General features: G+C 44.4%; 1 protein-coding gene across 4 annotated transcripts in view; it reads left to right on the top strand.

Moving 5' to 3' along the window:
• ATP10A (ATPase phospholipid transporting 10A (putative)) overlaps nucleotides 1–20066 on the top strand; it is a 195970-nt gene that overhangs the window by 59445 nt on the left and 116459 nt on the right. For all 4 annotated transcript variants that reach the window (XM_032395422.1, XM_032395424.1, XM_032395423.1 and 1 more), the window contains exon 2: nucleotides 15408–15612. In XM_032395422.1, the coding sequence (XP_032251313.1) occupies nucleotides 15408–15612 (205 nt within the window). The remainder of the gene's footprint in view (nucleotides 1–15407; nucleotides 15613–20066) is intronic.

Raw genomic sequence — 20066 nt, 5'->3', positions numbered from 1 at the left:
TCCCTAGCCAGCATCCTGCTGTGGGAGCTTCAGGTGCTGGGCATTGCTCTGTGTGTGTGCATGCTGGGTCATGACAGAACCATGGCAGTGTGGATGAAAGATAGACTGGTGCTGGGGCCATATTCATTGGCTCTAAAACAAACTTTTCACAGGTCAGATTTTTCCGTGGATTTCATGACACGCTACTCCAGGGTTAAAGAATAAAATGTCTACAGAAATATTTTCAGGCAGTAATTTTAGTGCTAGTACCTATCTCTGGTACACTTCAGGAAAATACATACTACTAATAATAGGAGTGATATGGATCATAACACATTGCTGAAACCAAAATCATAAATCTAATTCAGTGGCATTTGGATTCTTAAAGAGAAGTCCAAAAACATTAAAATGATATTTTGTTCTTATTCACAAATCCTTTCAATCCCAAATCACTAGGGAGGATTGAGGGAAGAGTCTATTATTCCTCATCTCAGTAGACTGCAGCAAAGGCCCAAAGTCGTCAATATTCTGTGTTTACAATTGGACCAGAGGTAAGAGGTTGGCGTAGGCCTTTCCCCGTGAGGGACCGGTGTGACGGTCATCTGCCTCATGGGGTGAGCTCAGCTATGGGACAGTGATTTTGTGCTGATTGGTGGGAACCTCCTGGCTGATTCAGTTCCTCACAGGGGCATGCTTCTTATCTTTGTATATTTGTGAGTTGACAGAAGGCACTTTGTATGTAACCAGTCGTATCCTGCTCAATTTTCCAGAGAAGAGTAATGTTTTGTTTCTTTCTAAATTGAGTTGTCTTTTCTTTTTTTTTTTTTTTTTGAGAGAGAGCATGAGTGAACGTGCTTGTGAGAGCCAGTGGGATGGGTTGGGGTGGGGCATGGAGTGTGGGGGGAGGGGCGGAGGGAGAGAGGGCGAATCCCAAGCAGGCACCATGCCCAGTAGATGCGGGGCTGGATCTCACACCCTGAGATCATGACCTGAGCCAAAATCAAGAGTCAGATGCCTAACCGACTGAGCCACCCAGGAGCTCCTGTTTTTTTTTTTTTTTTCTCCTAAATAAAGACTGGCAAAAACATGTACGGTTTAGCAATTCCCATTTCTCAGCATTTTTTCCCCTAATAATCTAAAATTGGAAAGCAATGGTTACATGAGTTTTGGAGTAGGTCTCCTGACTTCTACCTGAGAGCTTTGGGGCACTGACTTAACCCCCTCTGACCCTCAGTATCTTCATACTTAAAATGGGAATGTCACCACCTCAGGGGCACTGCAGAAATGGAATGGAAATAGTGACTCTGCAGTGGCCATCGTGGGGTCTGGCTTGCATGGCACGCGGGGGACTGTCAGCATGGCCAGTCTCAGCATGTTTTTACTCAAGGAGGAAAACAAAGAGCTCACTAGTCCTCCTGAATTCCAGCACTGTTGATTATTGTCAGAAAATTACTGGGTGAAATCAGTTTCCCTGGGTGACTGTTGCCATTATTGCTTTACTAGAGAACATTGAGATTTGGCTCTCAAACTGTGAATCCCAAAGGTGTCTTATGTCACCATACAAACTGCCTCAAAATAAATTGTGTCACCATAGCATAGTTTGATCTATATTTTAATATTCCTTCTATTCCAGGAGCTACGTCTCTGAAAAGAGCAGTGCTTATTTTGAGGTCTTTCACTGACTATGCTTTGTAGTCTGTCATAATTGAAGGACATTTATAATATGTTTTGGAGAAATGTTATTGTACTGATTCTTTTAGAAAGGCTTAATATAGAGAAGAGGTTGCTTGCATGATTTCTAATTTTGCATAGTAGGGAGAAACCCAGAGTGGTGTTGGTCAGGGACTGCTCTGGAGGTAAATGTAGTTCAATAAGCCTCAGGAAGACTTCTGAGTGGTGCAGTGAGAGACAATTTGGGCTCCACTGACCCAGTCTGCCATGCCCATTGAGTAAGAAAACTGCTCTGCTTCTCTGGTTTTTAGTCCCCTCAGAATATCAAATGAAAGGGAGGGATCTTGTCATCAGTGAAGGCTTTTCTCTTTCAAATTCTGATTCAGAGGAAGCAGGGGACTCTGGGGAAACGGTGGCCTGCATACAAACCCTTTCTCCCTCCAACCTCACATGCCTGAGCAGGGTGGCCCCTGGGGCCTAGGTCTCCTTGCATGTAGAGCAGTCTTGGGTCCATCTGGGTCCGTGGGAAGCAAGCACTGGTGCAGCCTCCCCACTATGGACTGCAGGCACAGGGGAACACCATCAGAGAGCCCTGAGGTGGGTCCCACAAAACAGAGCATCTTGGAAAACGCCTGGGCCTGCAGAAGTCTTTTCCCTTCAGTGGGGAAGGTGAGTGTCAGTGCATGCAAGGGTAACCAGATGCTCTGGTCTCTGGTATCTTTCTTGCTCCTGAGGCTGGAAGAGACTGCCAGGGAGGGCTGGGTGAAGGCTAGTGCTCCCCACTCAGCTGGGGAGCTACTTCACCTTCCAGAGGAGGGCACGTGCCCTCACTTTAGAAAGCGGAGCAGAACCCAGGTGCGCTAACCAAGAATAGTAACCATTCCACCAAAGGGGCCTGGCCGCCAGGGAGAGGAAGATGGTTTGAACAAGAGAAATCCGGTGGGGCAGTGGGAGGGGCCGGGGAGGGGCAAGGAGACTTGTGGCCACACAAAGAAGAACTGCTCACAGTCATTGAAGACACTGAGCACACCCAAGAAGGGAAGTGGGGAAGATCAGCTAGTGAAAACTGGAACAAAAACTGTAAAATGCCTTGGAATAAATTTAAAAAGAAAGGCTCAAACCCCTCCTGAAGAAAAGTGTAGTACCTTTCTAAAGGATGTCAGCAAGCACTAGGCGATGAAAGCTTCCCGTGGCCCTGGGTGGGAGATTGAGTGCTGTCATAATCCCAGTTTCTCCCAAGGAGAGTATGCCTGTGTGTGGTGTGTGGTGCGATTCTGCCTAGAAGGTTCTCTTGGAATTGAATCAAATGGCCTTAAAAGTGTATAATGCTCCAGGATAGCCAAGACATGTTTTAAAAGATGAAGGAAGGACTTTGTTCCAGTTAGTGGAACCAGGGCTGCAGCATAAGGTGTCCATGACTCACAGGTGCCCTGCTGAGTAAGGGCAGGAACCCATCCAGCAGTCACGCCACGTGCTGGGCCGGCTGCCCTGGGGCTTCTTTCCCCCAGAGGGGGGCACCCAGTGCTGGAGCTGATCTGATACACTGTGCAATCAAACCAGTAATACCACAGTGTGGACAGGAAAAATGACAAGCTGATTGCTTGAACATCGTAGATAAACCTCCAATAAATGATATTGTATGTGAGAATTTTAGAGTAGGTATTTCAGTTCTTTGGGAAAAGGTTTATTTAATAAATAGTGTTTATACAATTGGCTATGTGGAGGAAAAAGCATTGGACCCTTTGGTTGTGCCTTCTATAAAAATGAGTATCAGTTGGTTTGAACATTTAAATATGAAGAGAACTCTGTACTCTTCCCCTTCCCCCCCAAAAAATAAGGAGGCTACATGTACAGTCCAGGGGCACAGGAGACTTCCTTAGCCAGGCCTAGAAAGGTCAGGCATATTTAACTAAATAAAAATCTTAACTGTTATGACAAAATATGCCACAAATAAACATTATAAAACCATAATTCTTTAGAGGAAAAAATATTTTCAAGGCAGAAGGAAGGAAATTAATATTTTTAATATGAAAGTTCTCACAAATGAAGTTGTCAAGAAGGAAGCAAAAAATACAATAGGAGAAAATGAGGGGGAACATAAGCGTTAATTCCCAGAAGAACAAGTCAGTTGGCCTGCGAGTAAGGGAGATGCAGATATAAAGGTAAAGTGTCCTGTCCTGCCTATCAAACTGGCAGGGAGGTTTTGAAGAGAGAAAGAAGCAGCTATTGCTTGCAGAAATAAGGGGCTGGTACTCTTAGATACCAGTGGAGAAATGTGAATTATTGCAGCCTCTTAGGAAAAATTACTAAAAAACACTGGACCTCTCCCAGCTTTAGGGCCTGCAAGAATGTGTATCATATTACTTCTGCCCATTTTGTGAGAATATCATACCAACAAGTGAATTAATGTAGAAGAAATTACCTTGACAACTCAAAGTGTCCCCAAAGTGTTTATTACATGCTTCAAATGGCAGTAATATTATTATTGAGATGACAAATCTGATCTCCTGGTCTTGATGTCTGTGGAGCTGTTTTGAGAATGTCCCATAAAATTCAGAAAAAACTGCAGTAGAAATGATTTGTCAAAAAAAAAAAAAAAAAGTTTTATGTTGAAACTCACCAGGGGGTTTCTGAGTGATCTTGTTTTAAGGTATCATTTTGCTGTCACAGGCTGGTACATTTCCTGGGAAAAATTGTTTCTTCTGGATAGGCAGTGTTGCATTATAGCAAATAATTGTGTGGTCCCAGCATAGCACAGTGTAGGCTGAGAAACTGCATCTATCTCATCTTCGTTCTAAAGAAGCCTGAGGTCCTTGTTATATGAGTTCTGCCGGGACAGCCTTCAGCACTTCCTGACTTTATCTCAGAGGGGTCAATATTTTCCTTCATCTTGGCTCATTTGAGCAGTCTCCTCCATGCATACATGTGCCTCTACACATATGTGGAGCATTTCTTACTATACATGTAGCTTTTAGGAGACATCTGGAATAACAAGTATTTCAGAAAATACATTTCATGCATTTGGGTTAAACTACCGTACTTTTGGTAATTTTGCTATCACAAGATTCACTGCAGAAAAATCACTCCCAAGTATCTTCTCTCACTGCCTCTGACTTTTAGTATTAAATTCAGAAGCCATTAGCATGTCTCACCAGAGGAGCAGATGTTTCAATTTAGGGTAGAAAGAAGACACATTCTGGATGTTGCACAACATATTTGGGTCAAGTTCCTGCGGCAGATTTTGCCATTTCTGTTTTAGTGCTGAGTTCTCACATATATGATTTTTAAAATATGTTGGTCCTGTAAATGTTTACTTAATAATCCATTTTCCAGAATGTTTGTCCCAGGTGCTTTGAAGCAGTGTTTCTCAACCTGGGATGATTTTGTCCCTCAAGAGACATTTGGCAACGTCTGGAGCCATTTTTGGCTGTTACAGCTTGTGGGGAGGGACGCACTACTGGCATTTCTTGGGTGGAGGCCAGGGATGCTGCAAAGCAAGATGGCCAGCCCTCTGTGATAAAGAATTATCTGGCCCAAATACCATTTGTGCTGAGGTTGAGAACCACTGCTTGAAAGCCGCTGTCTCTCATTCTGGGCTGTCTACTTCTGCCTGTTGTGTAATGTGGGTTTATTAAATTTGGGGTAATTTTAGAGTCTCAGTGGATCTTTTTAGAGTGCTGTGAGAATTTTCCTTTTCTCTGTCTCTCTGTCTGTGCTCTGCACACACGCCTTTATTTGTTCACAATATGAAAAATAAATTCCATGAAGGATTTTCTTATCCCCAAGGCATCAGGCCTTGGCACTGATGATTATTCCACGAGGTTCTTGGACCACTTGCCATGAACCTCCCATTTAGGGCTTGCCTCGCTGCATCCTGGTTTCTCCTTCATTCTGTTTGCTTAAAATGTGTTGTGTAGCTCTCCCTTTCCTGGGCCCCAGGAGTTCTAAAGAAGTCTGCCCAGGCTGGGGAGGCCTCAGCCTAGTTGGTTGGCATATTAGGTTCGTTCCGTGGTCTTCCCTTTTTCTTAAAAACGTGTTCTGTTTTTAAGATACTTTACCTTTGAACCTAGCTCAACCTTGAACTTTTCGAGAGGAGAAGACGATGCATTCACCTCTCTTGTCTGTAAGACACAAAGCATCCAGAAATTTCTACCAATTCTGTTTTTGTTGGTTTAGTAAATGAAACACAACTTTAGTTGCAACATGCCTGTCTCCTCCATGGGATGTTTTATCAACAGGAAATGTGACAAGCTGACAGGCCAGAATCAATTTGATGTTTGGAAAAGAACTTTCTTTTTACAGGGATTAATTGCTCTGTGCCAATGAAATAGTATAGAATGGTGCTCAGCATGTAATCTTATTTTCAATATGACTCTACTCATGTGGGTGCTCTATTTCACTTAACTGCTATGAATAATTATACCCTCTTTCTAAGTTAAGAAAACAAAGTAACAGCTCTCGCTTTAAGTCCAAACCACAAATTAAATGTAAGGTATAACTTGTTCATTTGTAGTATTTCTGATTTTATTAGTCAAAATCAAACACTTGCTTCAAAAATAATAGTGGGGAAAAATCATGCACAAAAAAAAAATGGAAAGTGATGTCAAAATAGAGACTGTGGCCTTGCTCAATTGGGAGGTCCTTGGGGACGGTTTGATGTCCACCTGGAGAGCGGGAAGCCTGTGGGACCAGAATGAAGGCTGCTGGGGGTTAGATACGAACAGTTTCTGTGGGAAGACAGACCCACATTTATAGACCAGGCACTTGAGGTGCTGAAGTTCAGGCTCCTGAGCCCCAAGCCCTCTCCTTCCCTTGCTCCTCTTAATAGAAGGTGAGTCATTAACTTGGCAAGAAAGTGCCTGTGCTGGGGCTTCTAACCCTCAGTGGGAGCACTGGCCAGATGTGAGGCATCATCAGTCATTATTGATGATTCCAGAGCCAGCTGCGTAGAATTGTTTGTAAATATTCTCTGGGGGAGGCATTTTTCAAGAAAGGGTGGGGCAGCTTTTCACGGAAGTGACCTGTAAGATGCCCGTGGTAGGGGAGCTGCTATATTTGAACATGAGCAGTTTGGTCTATAGCCTTGTCTCCCACAGTGCCACGTGTGCCCGACCCAAGCTGGGAACACTTGTCAAAGCTGCCAGGTCATTCCGAAGCCATGAGAAAAAACCGTTCTCCAGCCTCAGTGAAAACCCACCAACTGCCCTTCAGTCCCAGAGTGGGGCTCCCCAGAGTCAGAGGCCTAAGGTGGGTGGTGTCCTTCAGGTTGCCCAAGCTCAGAGGCTCTTGGCCACAGGTGGTCTCAGTTAGTGATGAGCTCATTTCTCAATCTGTCAAGGCCCATTTAGGGCACACTTCCCAGTTTGTAGCAGAGACCACATTTTGGTGACTTCTAACCTTGGACGTGGCTGCTCTGGTCGTTTGCAAATAGGCAGGAGTTTAGGCAAATGGACTGAGATTTGTTATTCTGTGTGTGTCAAACACTGCATAGGTCTGGAACTGTCTGCCTTTCCACCCTTATTCAGGCATAGCAATATTTTATTTTCAGACCACATCGGTCTCTGGGCTGCATAACTTAAAAGGAAAAATACAGAGTTTTTGGCTTGGAATTTTGCAAAGTTGTCACCAGACAACTCCTTTAGGAGTTTTAGTTGTTCCTCCTTTAAGCCACCAGATCAGATGTGCTTTCAAAACCAGATGGCTGGAAGGCTTCATGGTCCCTGGAGTCAGGCAGATTTGGTCCTTAGTGTGTCTTCCTGGCTTGTGACTTTGGGCAGGTCATTCCACCTCTATTTCTATGTCTGTAAATGGGAATATAATGTTAGGATTGTGTGAGGACTCACTGAGATAAAGGATATAAAATGCTCTGCACATTGCCTAGTTCATAATGAGTGGTCTGGAGGGAAGCTGTGTTTATTGTTCTTTTGTTGTTATTATTAAGATAATGATGTCTCAATACTGACAGAGTTTGGTGTCTAGACCTCCAGCTGGTGTTGGCTGAAAGACTTGAAATGTGCTTCAGTGGTGAACAGGTCTGAAGGGAGACAAAATACCAGGAATGTTTGAAAGGTGACCTTTGATCTTAGTGGGTGTGCCATTTCAGGTGTGTGCCATAAAAGTTGCCTTTTCAAAAAAATAAATGAAAATATGGCAGTGGAAGGCATGGCACTCTGGACTCCTGCCCAGCTACCCCTGCTGGTTTCCCTACCTCATCACTGACCTACCCTTCATGGTCCCCTAGTCCAATTTTAGCCCTCATCACTGTTTCCTTCTATGAAGATAATAGAAGGTGAAGGGGAAAAAAAGATAATAGAAGGTGATATCTCTGGTAATCTGAGTGATGGCATCCACAGTAGGGGACTCATCACCTCCATGCCATGAGCTCCAAATTCCTATCTTTATTTGCCTTTGTCTTCAAAGCTGTGGGCATCTCCTACAAGCCCAACCCACATACCCCATCAGCACCTTGAAGAGATCACAATTGGACTCTGTTCCTTCCCACAGTGGACCCACTCCTGGGTAAGGTCAGTGGCACCCACATTCCAGCCACTGGGGCTGGAGAATGTGAATACTCACAGGCCCATGTATTTATTTATTTATTTATTTATTTAAATTCAATTAATTAACATACAGTGTATTATTAAGTTTCAGAGGTAGAGTTCAGTGATTCATCAGCCTTATATAATATCCAGTGCTCATCACATCATGTGCCCTCCATAATGCCCATCACCCAGTTATCCCATCCCCTCACCCCCTCCCCTCCAGCAGCTCTCTGTTTCCTATGATTAAGAGTCCCTTATGATTTGTCTCCCTGTTTGATTTTGTCTTGTTTTATTTTTCCTTCCTTCTCCTATGATCTTCTGTTTTGTTTTTTAAATTCCACATATGAGTGAAATCATATGATAATTGTATTTCTCTTACTGATTTACTTTGTGTCTGACTTAGGCTCAGGTCATGATCTCAGGGTCCTGGGATCGAGCCCTGTCTCCAGCCCCAACTCCAACCCCACCGCCAGCCCCATGGCAGGCTCTGCGCTCAGCAAGGTGTCTGCTTGTCCTTCTGCCTATCCCTCCAACTCGTGCTCTCTCTCTTTCCCTCTCTCAAATAAATAAAATATTTTTTAAAAATTAAAAAAAGAAAAGATTCTTTTCATCCTTTAGGATCTAAATTCAGATGTCCCCTCTTCTAGGAATCAGTCCCCAATTACCTAATCTAAACAAGTGTTCTTCCTTTCAGCATTAAATTGTACTTAAAAATTGTAGTGCTCAAATCTTAAAAAAAAATCCCAACCCTGCATCTCTTCTTTCTCTTCCTCTCTTTCTTACTCATCCCCATCGAAGATATTCCTTCGTTGATTGGTCTTATTAGAAGAGACACTTTTAAAGGAGGGGAGAAAGCAAGGGAGGCAAGTGAGATGTGCCTCTGTTACCCTGTGCGCCCCCATTCCAGCACACGAGCAGGGTGTGGGTGTGGTGAATGGTGGGAGGGCAGGAGTGGGGTTCCCATGTGTAGTTGTGAAAATAATTTGCCATTGAATTAAAGCTGACATTTTTACAACATAGGAAAGTATACAATAAAATATGGCCATTGAAAGTTGTTAGATAATGTAAGGGTAAGAAAATCGAATGTGTATGCATGTTACAGGCATTTTGAACTTTTCATTCATCTCAAATACCAAAAAATAGAAGAGGCAAGCATCTCCAACTGTAAGATGCCCTGGAAGCCGGCAGGGGGCAGCTGCAGGCATGTGGCTTGCAGTATTCTGGGGCAGCGTGGTCCTGCAAACACCCGCTGCTACTCTTTGTTGATTACAGTGTCACAGAGCTTCAATGATCATGTCATATTACACCAGAGGAGTAACTTGTGTGTGGAATCAGAAATGAGTTTCCCTCTCTCTGCAGCCCGGGAAGACTCTTAAAAACAGAACGAGTTCCTTCAGGAATTCAGAGACCAGGCTGGAGATCAGGGACAGTGACGATCCAATTATTGTTGTGACCATCCTTGTACGAGGAGTGGCAGTGGGTCACCAGGGATGTTGACTGGTTGTGGCAAATTCGGAATCTGTTGTCACCTTAAAAAAAAAAAAAAAAAAATGCTCCTTTACTGTTAGGGAAAATTATAGCCAATAATCTAAATGCAAATCTACTGGAAAACAGCACATTAAAGATGAAAGTATGATTCCCTCATTTTCTGCCAATGCCTTTTTTTCTTAACTTTATCTAAGTTTAGTTTTATGAAATAGATCCACCTTCACTACATTGGAGAGATTTATAAATACATTGTTGAAAACCCTGAACCATGGCAGAGACACCAAAACACTGGAGGGATCAGGGGTCAGTGAGGCTGCAACGGGTGAAGATTCTGATGCCTTTCAAAAAATAAAACATTAGCAAGACATTTCAGAGCAGTATATCTTGAACCCTGTATTCGTGAAGAAGAGCTACGTGAAAGTAACAGTTTTCCAGGGAAAACATGCTTTCAACTACTTAAAAGTAATTCCTGTAAATTCTGTAAGTCCGCTATCTCCTCTTAGGGAATTGTTTACTAAAGAAACTTAAAAACATAACTAGTACAAATAAATAGTTTAACTCAGCCTAAATATTAAATAACCAAAAATGATGAATTAAGGGATCTTTAAATTTTATTTACTGCTTGTCTTCAAATAAAATTGGTCACTCATCATCCTCATCTTTCCTTATTCTTTCACCCCTGCATTGTGTTGTTTTGAACAAAAAAAGGCTCAGATGAGAACTGCAAAGCTCAGCATGACTAATTATAAAATGTTAGTAATAGATTTTCCCAGAAGAGGAAATCTATTAACCTCAGAAGGCTCACATTAGCCTCAGAACAGATTTTCAAAATCATCTATTTAACGTTCTCACTGTTTAGCTGAGGAAACAGCAGACCCCAAAGTGAGGTGGTTGGTGCAGAAAAAAAAAACAAAACAGTGCGAGGGCTTTTTAAGAAAAGACTCATTTTTGCCTATGACTTCATACATGGTTCTTTTAAATATAAATATAAGACATCTTTATCACTCTACCCTCCCTGTTTTTTGCCCACATTTCAAAAGAACCACAGTTTTTTCACTCATGGCCTTTGAAATCTTGGTTCAACACTCTGAGGAGTTGAGATCTTTCAGGAATTAGCAGGGATTTGCAGCTAATTGGAAGAGCCAATTGTCATTCCTGTGGAGCAATCAGGCACCACGTTTGTAATTATTTGTAACATAGCCACTATTTCAAGATGGCACATTTTCAGGGTTTCCCCCCATTTTATTTTATTTTATTTTTAAGATTTTATTTATTTATTTGAGAGAGAGAGAGAATGAGAGAGAGCACATGAGACGGGGGAGGGTCAGAGGGAGAAGCAGACTCCCCGCCAAGCAGGGAGCCCGATGCGGGAGTCGATCCAGGGACTCCAGGATCATGACCTGAGCCGAAGGCAGTCGCTTAACCAACTGAGCCACCCAGGCGCCACCCCCCCATTTTAAAGATTTTATTTATTTATTTTAGAGAGAGAGTACAAGAGAGCAGGGGGAGGGGCAGAAGGAGAGAGAAAAATCTCAAGCAGACTCCCTGCTGAGCACAGAGCCTGATAGTACAGGGCTTAGTATCTCTGAGGACCAAGATTATGACCTGAGCCAAAATCAAGAGTCAGGTGCTCAACCAGCTGAGCCACCCAGGAGCCCCAGGGTTTCCCCTCATTTTAATATGTTATTCATACCCTCTGATGGGCTTCCACTTTGTGGGCGTTTGGATTTTAACCGGTCTTGCTCTACATTCTTTTCTTGTGAGGTAGTTTTTCCTTAAGTATGCAGATTATAAAACTGCCGGTAACTGCCCGTAGAATCTTTAGTTTGTTACACACTGTAGAAGATTGAGCTGCCTGGAATGGTGCATATTAATTTTTTATTTCTCTGCAACAAATCCCTGCAAACTCAGCAACTAAAAACAATGTTGCAACAATATGGATGGACCAAGAGGGTATTATGCTAAGTGAATAAGTCCGAGAAAGACAAATACTGTGTGATCTCACTTAATATGTGGAATCTAAAGAACAAAACAAATGAACAAACAAAACAAAACAGAAACCGATTCATAGTTACAGAGAATCAACCGTTGGTTACCAGAGTGGGGTGGGGTTGGGTGGCAGGGCGAAATCTCTGAAGGAGATTAAGAGATACAAACTTCCTGTTATAAAACAAATAGGTCACGGGGATGTAATGTATAGCATAGGGAATATAGTCAATAATATTGTAATAACTTTCTATGGTGACAGATGGTAATTATACTTATCATGAGGATCATTTTGTATTGTATAAAGATATTGAATCACCATGATGTACACCTGAAACTAATAGGATTTTGTTTGTCAAAAAAAGAATGCAGATGTATTAACTTAGTTTCTGGGTGTCAGGAGTCCAGGCGTGGGTTGGCTGGGTCCTCTGCCTAAGGTCTCACCAGGCTACAGTTGAGGTGTTGGCTGGGGCTGTGGTCTTGTCTGAGGCTTGGTCCTCTTCCAGGTTCTTTTAGGTTCTTGGTGTAATTCAGCTCCAGGAGTAATTCAGCTCCCCGTGCTCTCAGCTCTGGCCGTGTGGCCACTTCCAGCGTTTGACTTCCTGCCTGTGGCCTGAGGCCCAGATTTATGGGACTCCTGTGGCTCTGTCAGGCCCACTCAGATGGTCTCTCTCTTGATTGGCTCATAGTCTACTGATTGGTCACCCTAGTTATGTCAGCAGGAGTGATTTCCACCACATTCACAGTCCCTACCTCACTCAGGGGGGCTGATGGTGGTGTGTACACCAGGACTGAGCTGGGGATCTTGGGGCCATCTCAGAATCCTCCTTCCACATGGGGTGGCTGGCACCTGTCCTTAGGAGGAATATTGTGTGGCAAACTAAATAGTGCTACTTCCTAATTGCTGTGAAGGAATCCAGAGTATTGAGGACATGGCGACTTCAAACCTTGCCACTGTAAGAAAACACAAGCTGTGTGTCTCAGGAGAGTCCTAGGTTCCTGGAGGAGGCAGGCCTCTGCCTGGTTGGGGTTAGAGTTGGCAGGGAGGCCATGGGGCAGTGTGAAAATCCTGAGATTTTTGCCAAGGAGAGGAGGGTCACACATCCTGCCCACCCTGAACTGTGTCCACACTGACCCGAGGAAATAGAAGGCAGTTCTGAATTGTTTACCTGTTACTAGGAGGCCAGTGTTACATAGTATTGTGTCAGAGAGATTTATTTCTGTCTTCTCTGCAGTGTTGTCCTGTGCACAGATGTGTGAGGGAGCGTGGGACACATGCCTGTGGGTAAATCGCCTGGCTCAATGCCCTCCACTAATTGCTTCTTCTGCTGCCTCTCTTTCTCTGTCACGGCAGCCTGGGAGCCAGTCCTTCTAGCAGGAGTCATGGGAATTGCGGTTACTAGGTGTTCGTCTGCTCAGGCAGCCATAACAAAGCACTACAGACCAAGTGGCTTAAGCAAGTCGATTGTCTCTCAGTTTTGGAGTCTGGAAGTCCAAGATCAAGGTGTTGGCAGGATTGGTTTCTCCTGAAGCCTTTCTCTTTGGCTTGCAGATGGTCACCTTCCCTCTGTGACCACACATGGTCTTTCCTCTGTGTGCACACATCCCTGGTGTCTCTTTTTCTTATAAGGACATCAGTCATACTGGATTAGCACCACACCCTGTGACCTCATTTCCACCTTAAGACCCTATGTCCAAATACAGTTGCTGGGAAAAAATAAGTGTTATACCCTCCTCATGAGAAAAAGGGCTACTCATATATAATGTATGTGTCATATGTAATATATATTATATATACATATATATGTGAATATATAATGTAACATATGTAAAATATATATGATATATTTAATATATAATATTATATGATAAAAAAAGAGAAAAGTAGGCAGGGACATTGCAGAGGTTGGTGTAGGGTCCACACTCAGCTCGGGTCCTCCAGCTGGAAATCGTCGATGGGAGTGCGGGGCTTCGGTGGGGAAATCTTTGATCTGTTGAGGTGTCGAAGGGGTTCCATCCTGCTGCTCTTCTTCCACAAATAACTCCCAGGTTTGGGTTTTCAAGGACCCAGCCTGCTGCAGGAATTCCTGTGACCTGCAGGGCCTTTTCACAGAAGCCAGCACTCTTTCAGGCATCCTGGAGCCACTCTGCTCCTTCTTCCTTTGCTTCCCATGGCTCACGTGGGTCCTCTCACCAGGACTGTCAGCAGAGATCTCCTGACCCAGTGCGTGCAGTCTGCAGGCACACTGGGGGAGACGGGGGTGCCGTGGGGGAATCTCCTTTGAGGCTCAAGGCCTCCACCAAAGTAAGTTTCTTTTTTAAAAACAGTGCTCTGATGGAATGGGCAAGCTAATGTTTTAAGATTCCAAGGCAGAAGGAAACTGACTTTATGTTCGATGAGTTCTATAAATGGAATGTAGTTAAGATAAACTGAACACAGACAGTTCTGCTCCTCTCCTTGTCATCACCTTCCTGTGCCTGTCCCAGGGAAAGTCTGGGACCACCGGTCTCCTGGCAACTCCCATCACAACAAAGCCTGTCCACCTCACTCTCAGAGTGCATGCTGCCCTCCTCAGTGACTAAATGGTGACTTAGCTTTTGGAAACTTTCTTCTGGAAGAGGATGGGCTCTTTCGGATTTCTCTGTACTTTCTGTGGGGACTCAGCAACTGGTCATGATAAGGAAGAGAGACGAAGGAGCTAATGCTTGCAATGATCATAAAGTCAAGGTTTGACCTTTAAAAGAAAATGGGAACATTTTTAAATGTTGTTTCATCTATCACACATCAAGGCTATCTGTCCACAGGGAAGAGGTCAGACTGACATGGAGCCAGCAGGAGGCTCAGGTGATTGAGTGACAATTCTGCGCCTTATCTCAGGGTCAGCTGACCTCGAGCTGGAGGCTGATGGGACTCTATCACAGCTGTTGAAGCAGTCTTGGAGAACACCCTGGCCTTGTAGGGAGCATTGTGTTGGCCCAGGAAGAATACATTTGCTCACACTGGGGACTTCATTATACAATCCCCAAGGGTTGCTATCCAGTGGTTTGGTCTTGCCTTGCATTATTTTTGAGTACAGAGCTATACCTAATTTATCTTTGTTGGTCTTATGGTGGCCAAACTGTGCTTTGTACATAATTGGCTTGGTGGATCTTGAATTAGAAGAACAAGAAAACAGAGGCTTAAAATGGAAGGGGATACTTCTCTCTTCCCATCTGGGGCAGCTGATGGCTAGGAGCTCCTGGAAGTTTGCCTTGGGTTTCCTCAAATCCACAGTGTGGAATTAAATAGATATGTAAAACTCTCAATACTTCTCGCAAAGTTCAGAAGTCATATAAATGCGACTGACTTGGTCCACCTTGAGATCTGGACCTGATGCCTGAATTCAGATTCTCTGGGAGCTCACACAAGGAGAGGCACCACTACCTAGTCCCAGAACGTTTTAATCAAATGGAAACCTGTACCCAGTAAACAGTTTCTCCCCATTTCCCTTCCTCCTAGTCACTGGCAACCACTAATCTACCTTCTATGTCCATGGATTTGCCTATTCTGAATGTTTCATATAAATGGAGTCATAGTATATGTGGCCTTTATGAATATCCTTTTTAAATACTTTTTATTATGGAAATTTTTAACATACTGGAAAATAGAAATATTTGTTAAATGAGCTGCATGTGCCCATCACACAGATTCAGGTATGATCAACTTTCTGCCAGTCTTGTTAATGGCAGTTTCTTTACCAGGGAGGAGAAGCAGTATGTGAATCGATTCTGGAAAGAAATCCGAGTGGGAGATTTTGTGCGTCTCCGCTGCAATGAGATCATCCCTGCGGACATTCTGCTGCTCTCCTCCAGTGACCCGGATGGACTGTGCCACATCGAGACTGCCAACCTGGATGGAGAGACCAACCTGAAGCGAAGGCAGGTGGTCCGTGGCTTCTCAGAGCTCGTAAGTGACCTGATACTTCCAGGGTATCCTGGGCACCAGTCCATACGGTACCTCCCATGCTGGCCTTCTGGGCATCAGAGCGCCTGCACCCCACCCCTTGTGCCCCACCCCCACCCCCACCCCCACCACATCATCAGGCCAGGCCACTTTCCTAGTAGATAGGTGTGGAACCGAGGGTCTGAGAGGATCCCTGACCCGCCTGAGCCCATGACCAGCCTATGGCTGTGGGGAACAGGACCCAGTTCTTATAATTCTGATTTCCACTGTACATTTATGAGTTTCTCAAAACAGTATTTAAAATTACAAAGAATATTTATGACCAGCTGACTCCTGACATTTATCCAGTTGTTGTTCTGGTTTGCTAAATGGCAACACAGCAGAAGTGATGCCCTATTCTGAGAGTGTAGCTCTGGAATATTTTCTCCTCAAGGGTGTTTCTGAGTTTGGCATCAGATCTTCTGTATCTGAATTCTGCTTTAAGAGCCTCAGCCACAGCTTGAAGATGTACAGTTGATGCTGAGTGAGAAGTAGGAAGGGAAATGTGGGGTCTGACTGCCGGCACTCACCAACAGCCTTGTGGCTGGAAAATTCAAACCCTGTCAGGGGTTTCTAACCTTCTGTTCACTGTTGTCCCTGCAGGTCTGTGTAGAGGATGCAGGGGTCAAACTCCAGGTGAAATGAAAGTAGCATGAGTTGTCAGGGATGAGGAAGTGTCCGGAAGGGAGTTCGGCCAGCCTAAGCCCTATTCTCCTAACACCTGGTCTGTCCCAGGCTGCCTGTCTCAATCATGCTTGGGAGTCTTGCCATCAGCCTATACTGAAGGAGGCTTTAAGAAGTGCCCAAGGAAATGAGCTCCTGCATTTCAGAAAGGATGCCACTGGGGAGTCTCTTTCTCTGTCACATAAGATGTGTCAATCAAGGTCATACACGGGATTTTCTTCCTCTGTCACTGAGATCTCTTCATGAGCTCCCATAGGAGAACCAGCCCTGGAATCAAGACCAGGCAGGCTTCTTTGGACTGGTTGGCTTGTTTTTTAGCTTATGGATCTCATCATGAGCACTGTCAGTATTTTGGGTGGGGTGTTTATTGCACAGGATTTATTTGGGGCTGGCACTCATGAGTGAACCTGTGATTCCCCCTTGGTCACTGTGACAACCAAAGGTGCCTCTACACACTTTTAGCTAGAATTCCACAAGCTGGGGCTCCCCACTTTGCCGTGGCTGGTGGGGACTTCTGAGCCTGACAATCCTCCAACCTGCAGTGCACTTGGATGTCATTTCCAGCATCTTCCCCCATTTATTTCCACCACAAGTTCCTCATTCACTCTTTTTAAAAAGTTGAGATGTAATGGACATACAATATTATATTAGTTTTAAGTGTACAACATAAGGATTCAACATTTGTTCATATTGCGAAATGATCACCACAGTAAGTCTAGTTAACATCCATCACCACACATGGCTACAATTTTGTTTTCTTGTGATGAGAACTTTCAAGATTTACTCAGCAACTTTCAAATATACGGGGCAGTATTGTTAACTGTAGTCACTACTCGTTTACTTTTTTTTTAAGCCTTCTTTTGTGCCAAGTATTTTTTTTTCTGAGCTGCCTCAAATCTTTCTTGCAGTGACACAGAGCTGACATAAATATTAAAAATAGCCATCTTTTAAAATGGGGTGCTGTCATCATCCCAGAGCAGGAGAGCTGGTGGAATTTAGGGGTTTCCGACTTCTGCATTGATTGTGCTCCAGGGTTTGGCAATAAATGGGGGATCACCTTCCACTCCCACCTCCTGGTCCCCTGTTCTCCTAAGGCTGGCCTCACTTCCAGGTTTTCTCCACCAGGCCTGCCCCAGTCTCCTAGACTAGAGCCCAGAATTCCAGGGCACAGTTCAGTGTGTGGACTAAGCCTGAAATCAGTATGGCGGCTGCATGGCCTGCTCAGTTCTTGTCATCTGAGCATGCACGGGGTTATAAGGAGGCAGTGGCTGCACAGGCTAGACCGTTACCCTCCTGGAGAGTGGCCAGTGTGCATGGAAGATGACTGTACCATGAGTGAATACATAGGAATCTCTAGTGGATGCAAATTTGAAAACTGGAGAGCAGAGTGTACGTGTTTGGGGAGGTGGTGTGGGGAAAACCACATAGGTGTATCTCCTTGACCAACCCTCAAGAATAACTTCCACATTTCACATCTTCTAATTTTATTCAGTTGCTGAACCTGGTAATATCTAAAAACCTCCTCCACCTACTTTTTTCCCAAACAACAACTAAACATTTCATAGCTCGGTAGTGCTTTATCTAAGTGAGCTGTTTGTAAGTTGGATGTTTATTCAAGGATGGCTACGGACAGACACATCCTATATCACCCTCCCTCGGGTCCGGTGAATGCCTGAGGAAGTAAATGGAGTTGAGCCATAATTTAGTCAAAATAGCCAAAATTAGCAATCAAAGCAATTCTGATTTAAAATAAAAGTTTCTTTATCAGCACCCAAATTCTTCAGTATGCATGCACATTGTCCCTATTATTGGAATATTTTTTCACTTTTTCTTTTATTTTCCTTTTTCTTTGAATGTTCAAAGATATTTTTCTGGTAGCTGACTTCCCATTCATACATTATTATTCTGAAATGTAAGAACTGCCCCATGGAGAATAAAGACAGGAAGTTTCTGGCATTTAAAAGCCTGACATTTGGAAAACTAATATCGCACACTATGTTAATTATGCTGGAATTAAAGTTAATTAATTAAGATAAAACAAAAATTAAAATTTTTTTTAAAAAATTAAAAAAAATTAAAAGCCTGACAATTGGAAAATCAGAGTTCTGACTACAGCGTTATAATGCCAAGACCATTTTAGTTCTCAGTATTTAAGTAGGTTTTCGTAGAATGGAGTCAGCTAGTGTATCTCAGACACGTGAAGAACTGGGTCCTGTCAGATACAAAGTGCTATGTTGCCATTTTGATGACTGGTCAGTTGGAAGTAGTGGTCCCTAGGAAAACTTAAATTAGAAGCAATTTGCAAAACTGGGGTGACGAAATGTGACAGGGACTCTGTGTGTACATCAGGGTCTGGTGAGGAGGCCGAAATTACACAGGATTCAGTCAGGGCAAGTTTGATGGAAAGAATTCCAGTGGGGGACTGTGAAGTGAGAACAAAGACTTGCCAGAACACAGACCTAGCTGATGGAGCCGTCACTTGTCCTGGTACCTAGATAGTGCCCAGGGAGAGGTCCCCGAGGTTGAGTCTTGTTTTCATGGCTGAGGGCATGATGGTAGAAGAGTTTCTGAGGGGTTAACCTGGCCAGAAGTCAGCCATCCACAGGAAAGTGCTGAGCCAGGGAGCTTGGGAGATGCCAGGGGCAGCTGCTGGCCACTGGGCACTAGTTGGGCTCTAGGGATGCCGCCTTCTTCTGTGGTTCCAGCTGCTGCAGTGGACAAAGACTGAGTGGTGGCTCTTTAGACAGCCAGCCCATAGAGCCCAGATCTGCACATGCAAAGGGACCAGGAGAGGGTGCAGGGAGGAGTAGCCCCCCTTGTGGTCAGGGCCCATACCCTCAGGGTCTCTGGTTACCCTGAGCTGAAAGCAAAAGAAAGCATGTGGCAGATCTAGTCGTGGACATAAACACATTGCAAGCTCCTTGCCTTGGAGACACCTGGAGGGGGGCGGGGAAGTGGAGAACAATCCACACACCCTTCCACCTGAAGGCCAGCCCCTTCTCCTGCAGCATCCCTCCAGCGCCCTCTACTGACAAGGCAAAAAAAAGTAGCTCCGTTTCCAGAAGTCATTAATGAAGAGCTTGTTTGCTTAGGGAAGGATGCTTGGAAAGGGGGAAGTGGGCGGCACTGAGGCTGTCCAGGTCGAAAGCGGCTGGGTCCCAGGTTTCTCAGTCCGGGGCACGGCTGGGGCGGTCCATGTGGCGCCCATGGCTCAGATGGCTCAGCTGGCACGTGGAAGGCCTTCACCTAGTTCGTAGTGCTCCCCGGCAAGGGAGTGAGCATGCTGACCGTCTTCCTGAAGTTGCATCACGGAGAACGCTAGAGACCACAGTGTGTCACCTACCCCATCTCCTCATCAGGTCCAAGCCCTTTCCCTGGGAAGATGGTAATCATACACTGTTCCATAACTCTCAGGGGAATCCGTTTCTCACTGTCTATGAAGATGAATAAGAAGAACCTGGAATACTAAACTACCCAGTGGGGACCACAGAACTGGTTTGGACCATGACTCTGCACATAGACCAGAAAAGTATATGGGACCTTTTTACTTGTATCAAGTGATGACCACTATACTGATCTTCCATCCCTTTGCTTATGGCAGGAGATGGCTTAAATAAGTAACTTAGATTGGTCCATGAGCAAAAAAAAAAAAAAAAAGAGGGACTTGGTCCATGTGCTGCAGGGTCTAATGGTTTAAGGCAATGGGACCAATACCCAGAGGACTCAGGCTTGTT

The sequence above is a fragment of the Phoca vitulina genome, unplaced genomic scaffold (genome assembly GCF_004348235.1).
Source record: "Phoca vitulina isolate PV1807 unplaced genomic scaffold, GSC_HSeal_1.0 scaffold84, whole genome shotgun sequence".
Taxonomy (NCBI): Eukaryota; Metazoa; Chordata; class Mammalia; order Carnivora; family Phocidae; genus Phoca; species Phoca vitulina.
The sequence above is the reverse complement of the archived record's forward strand: the minus strand, read 5'-3'. Positions and strand labels throughout refer to the sequence as shown.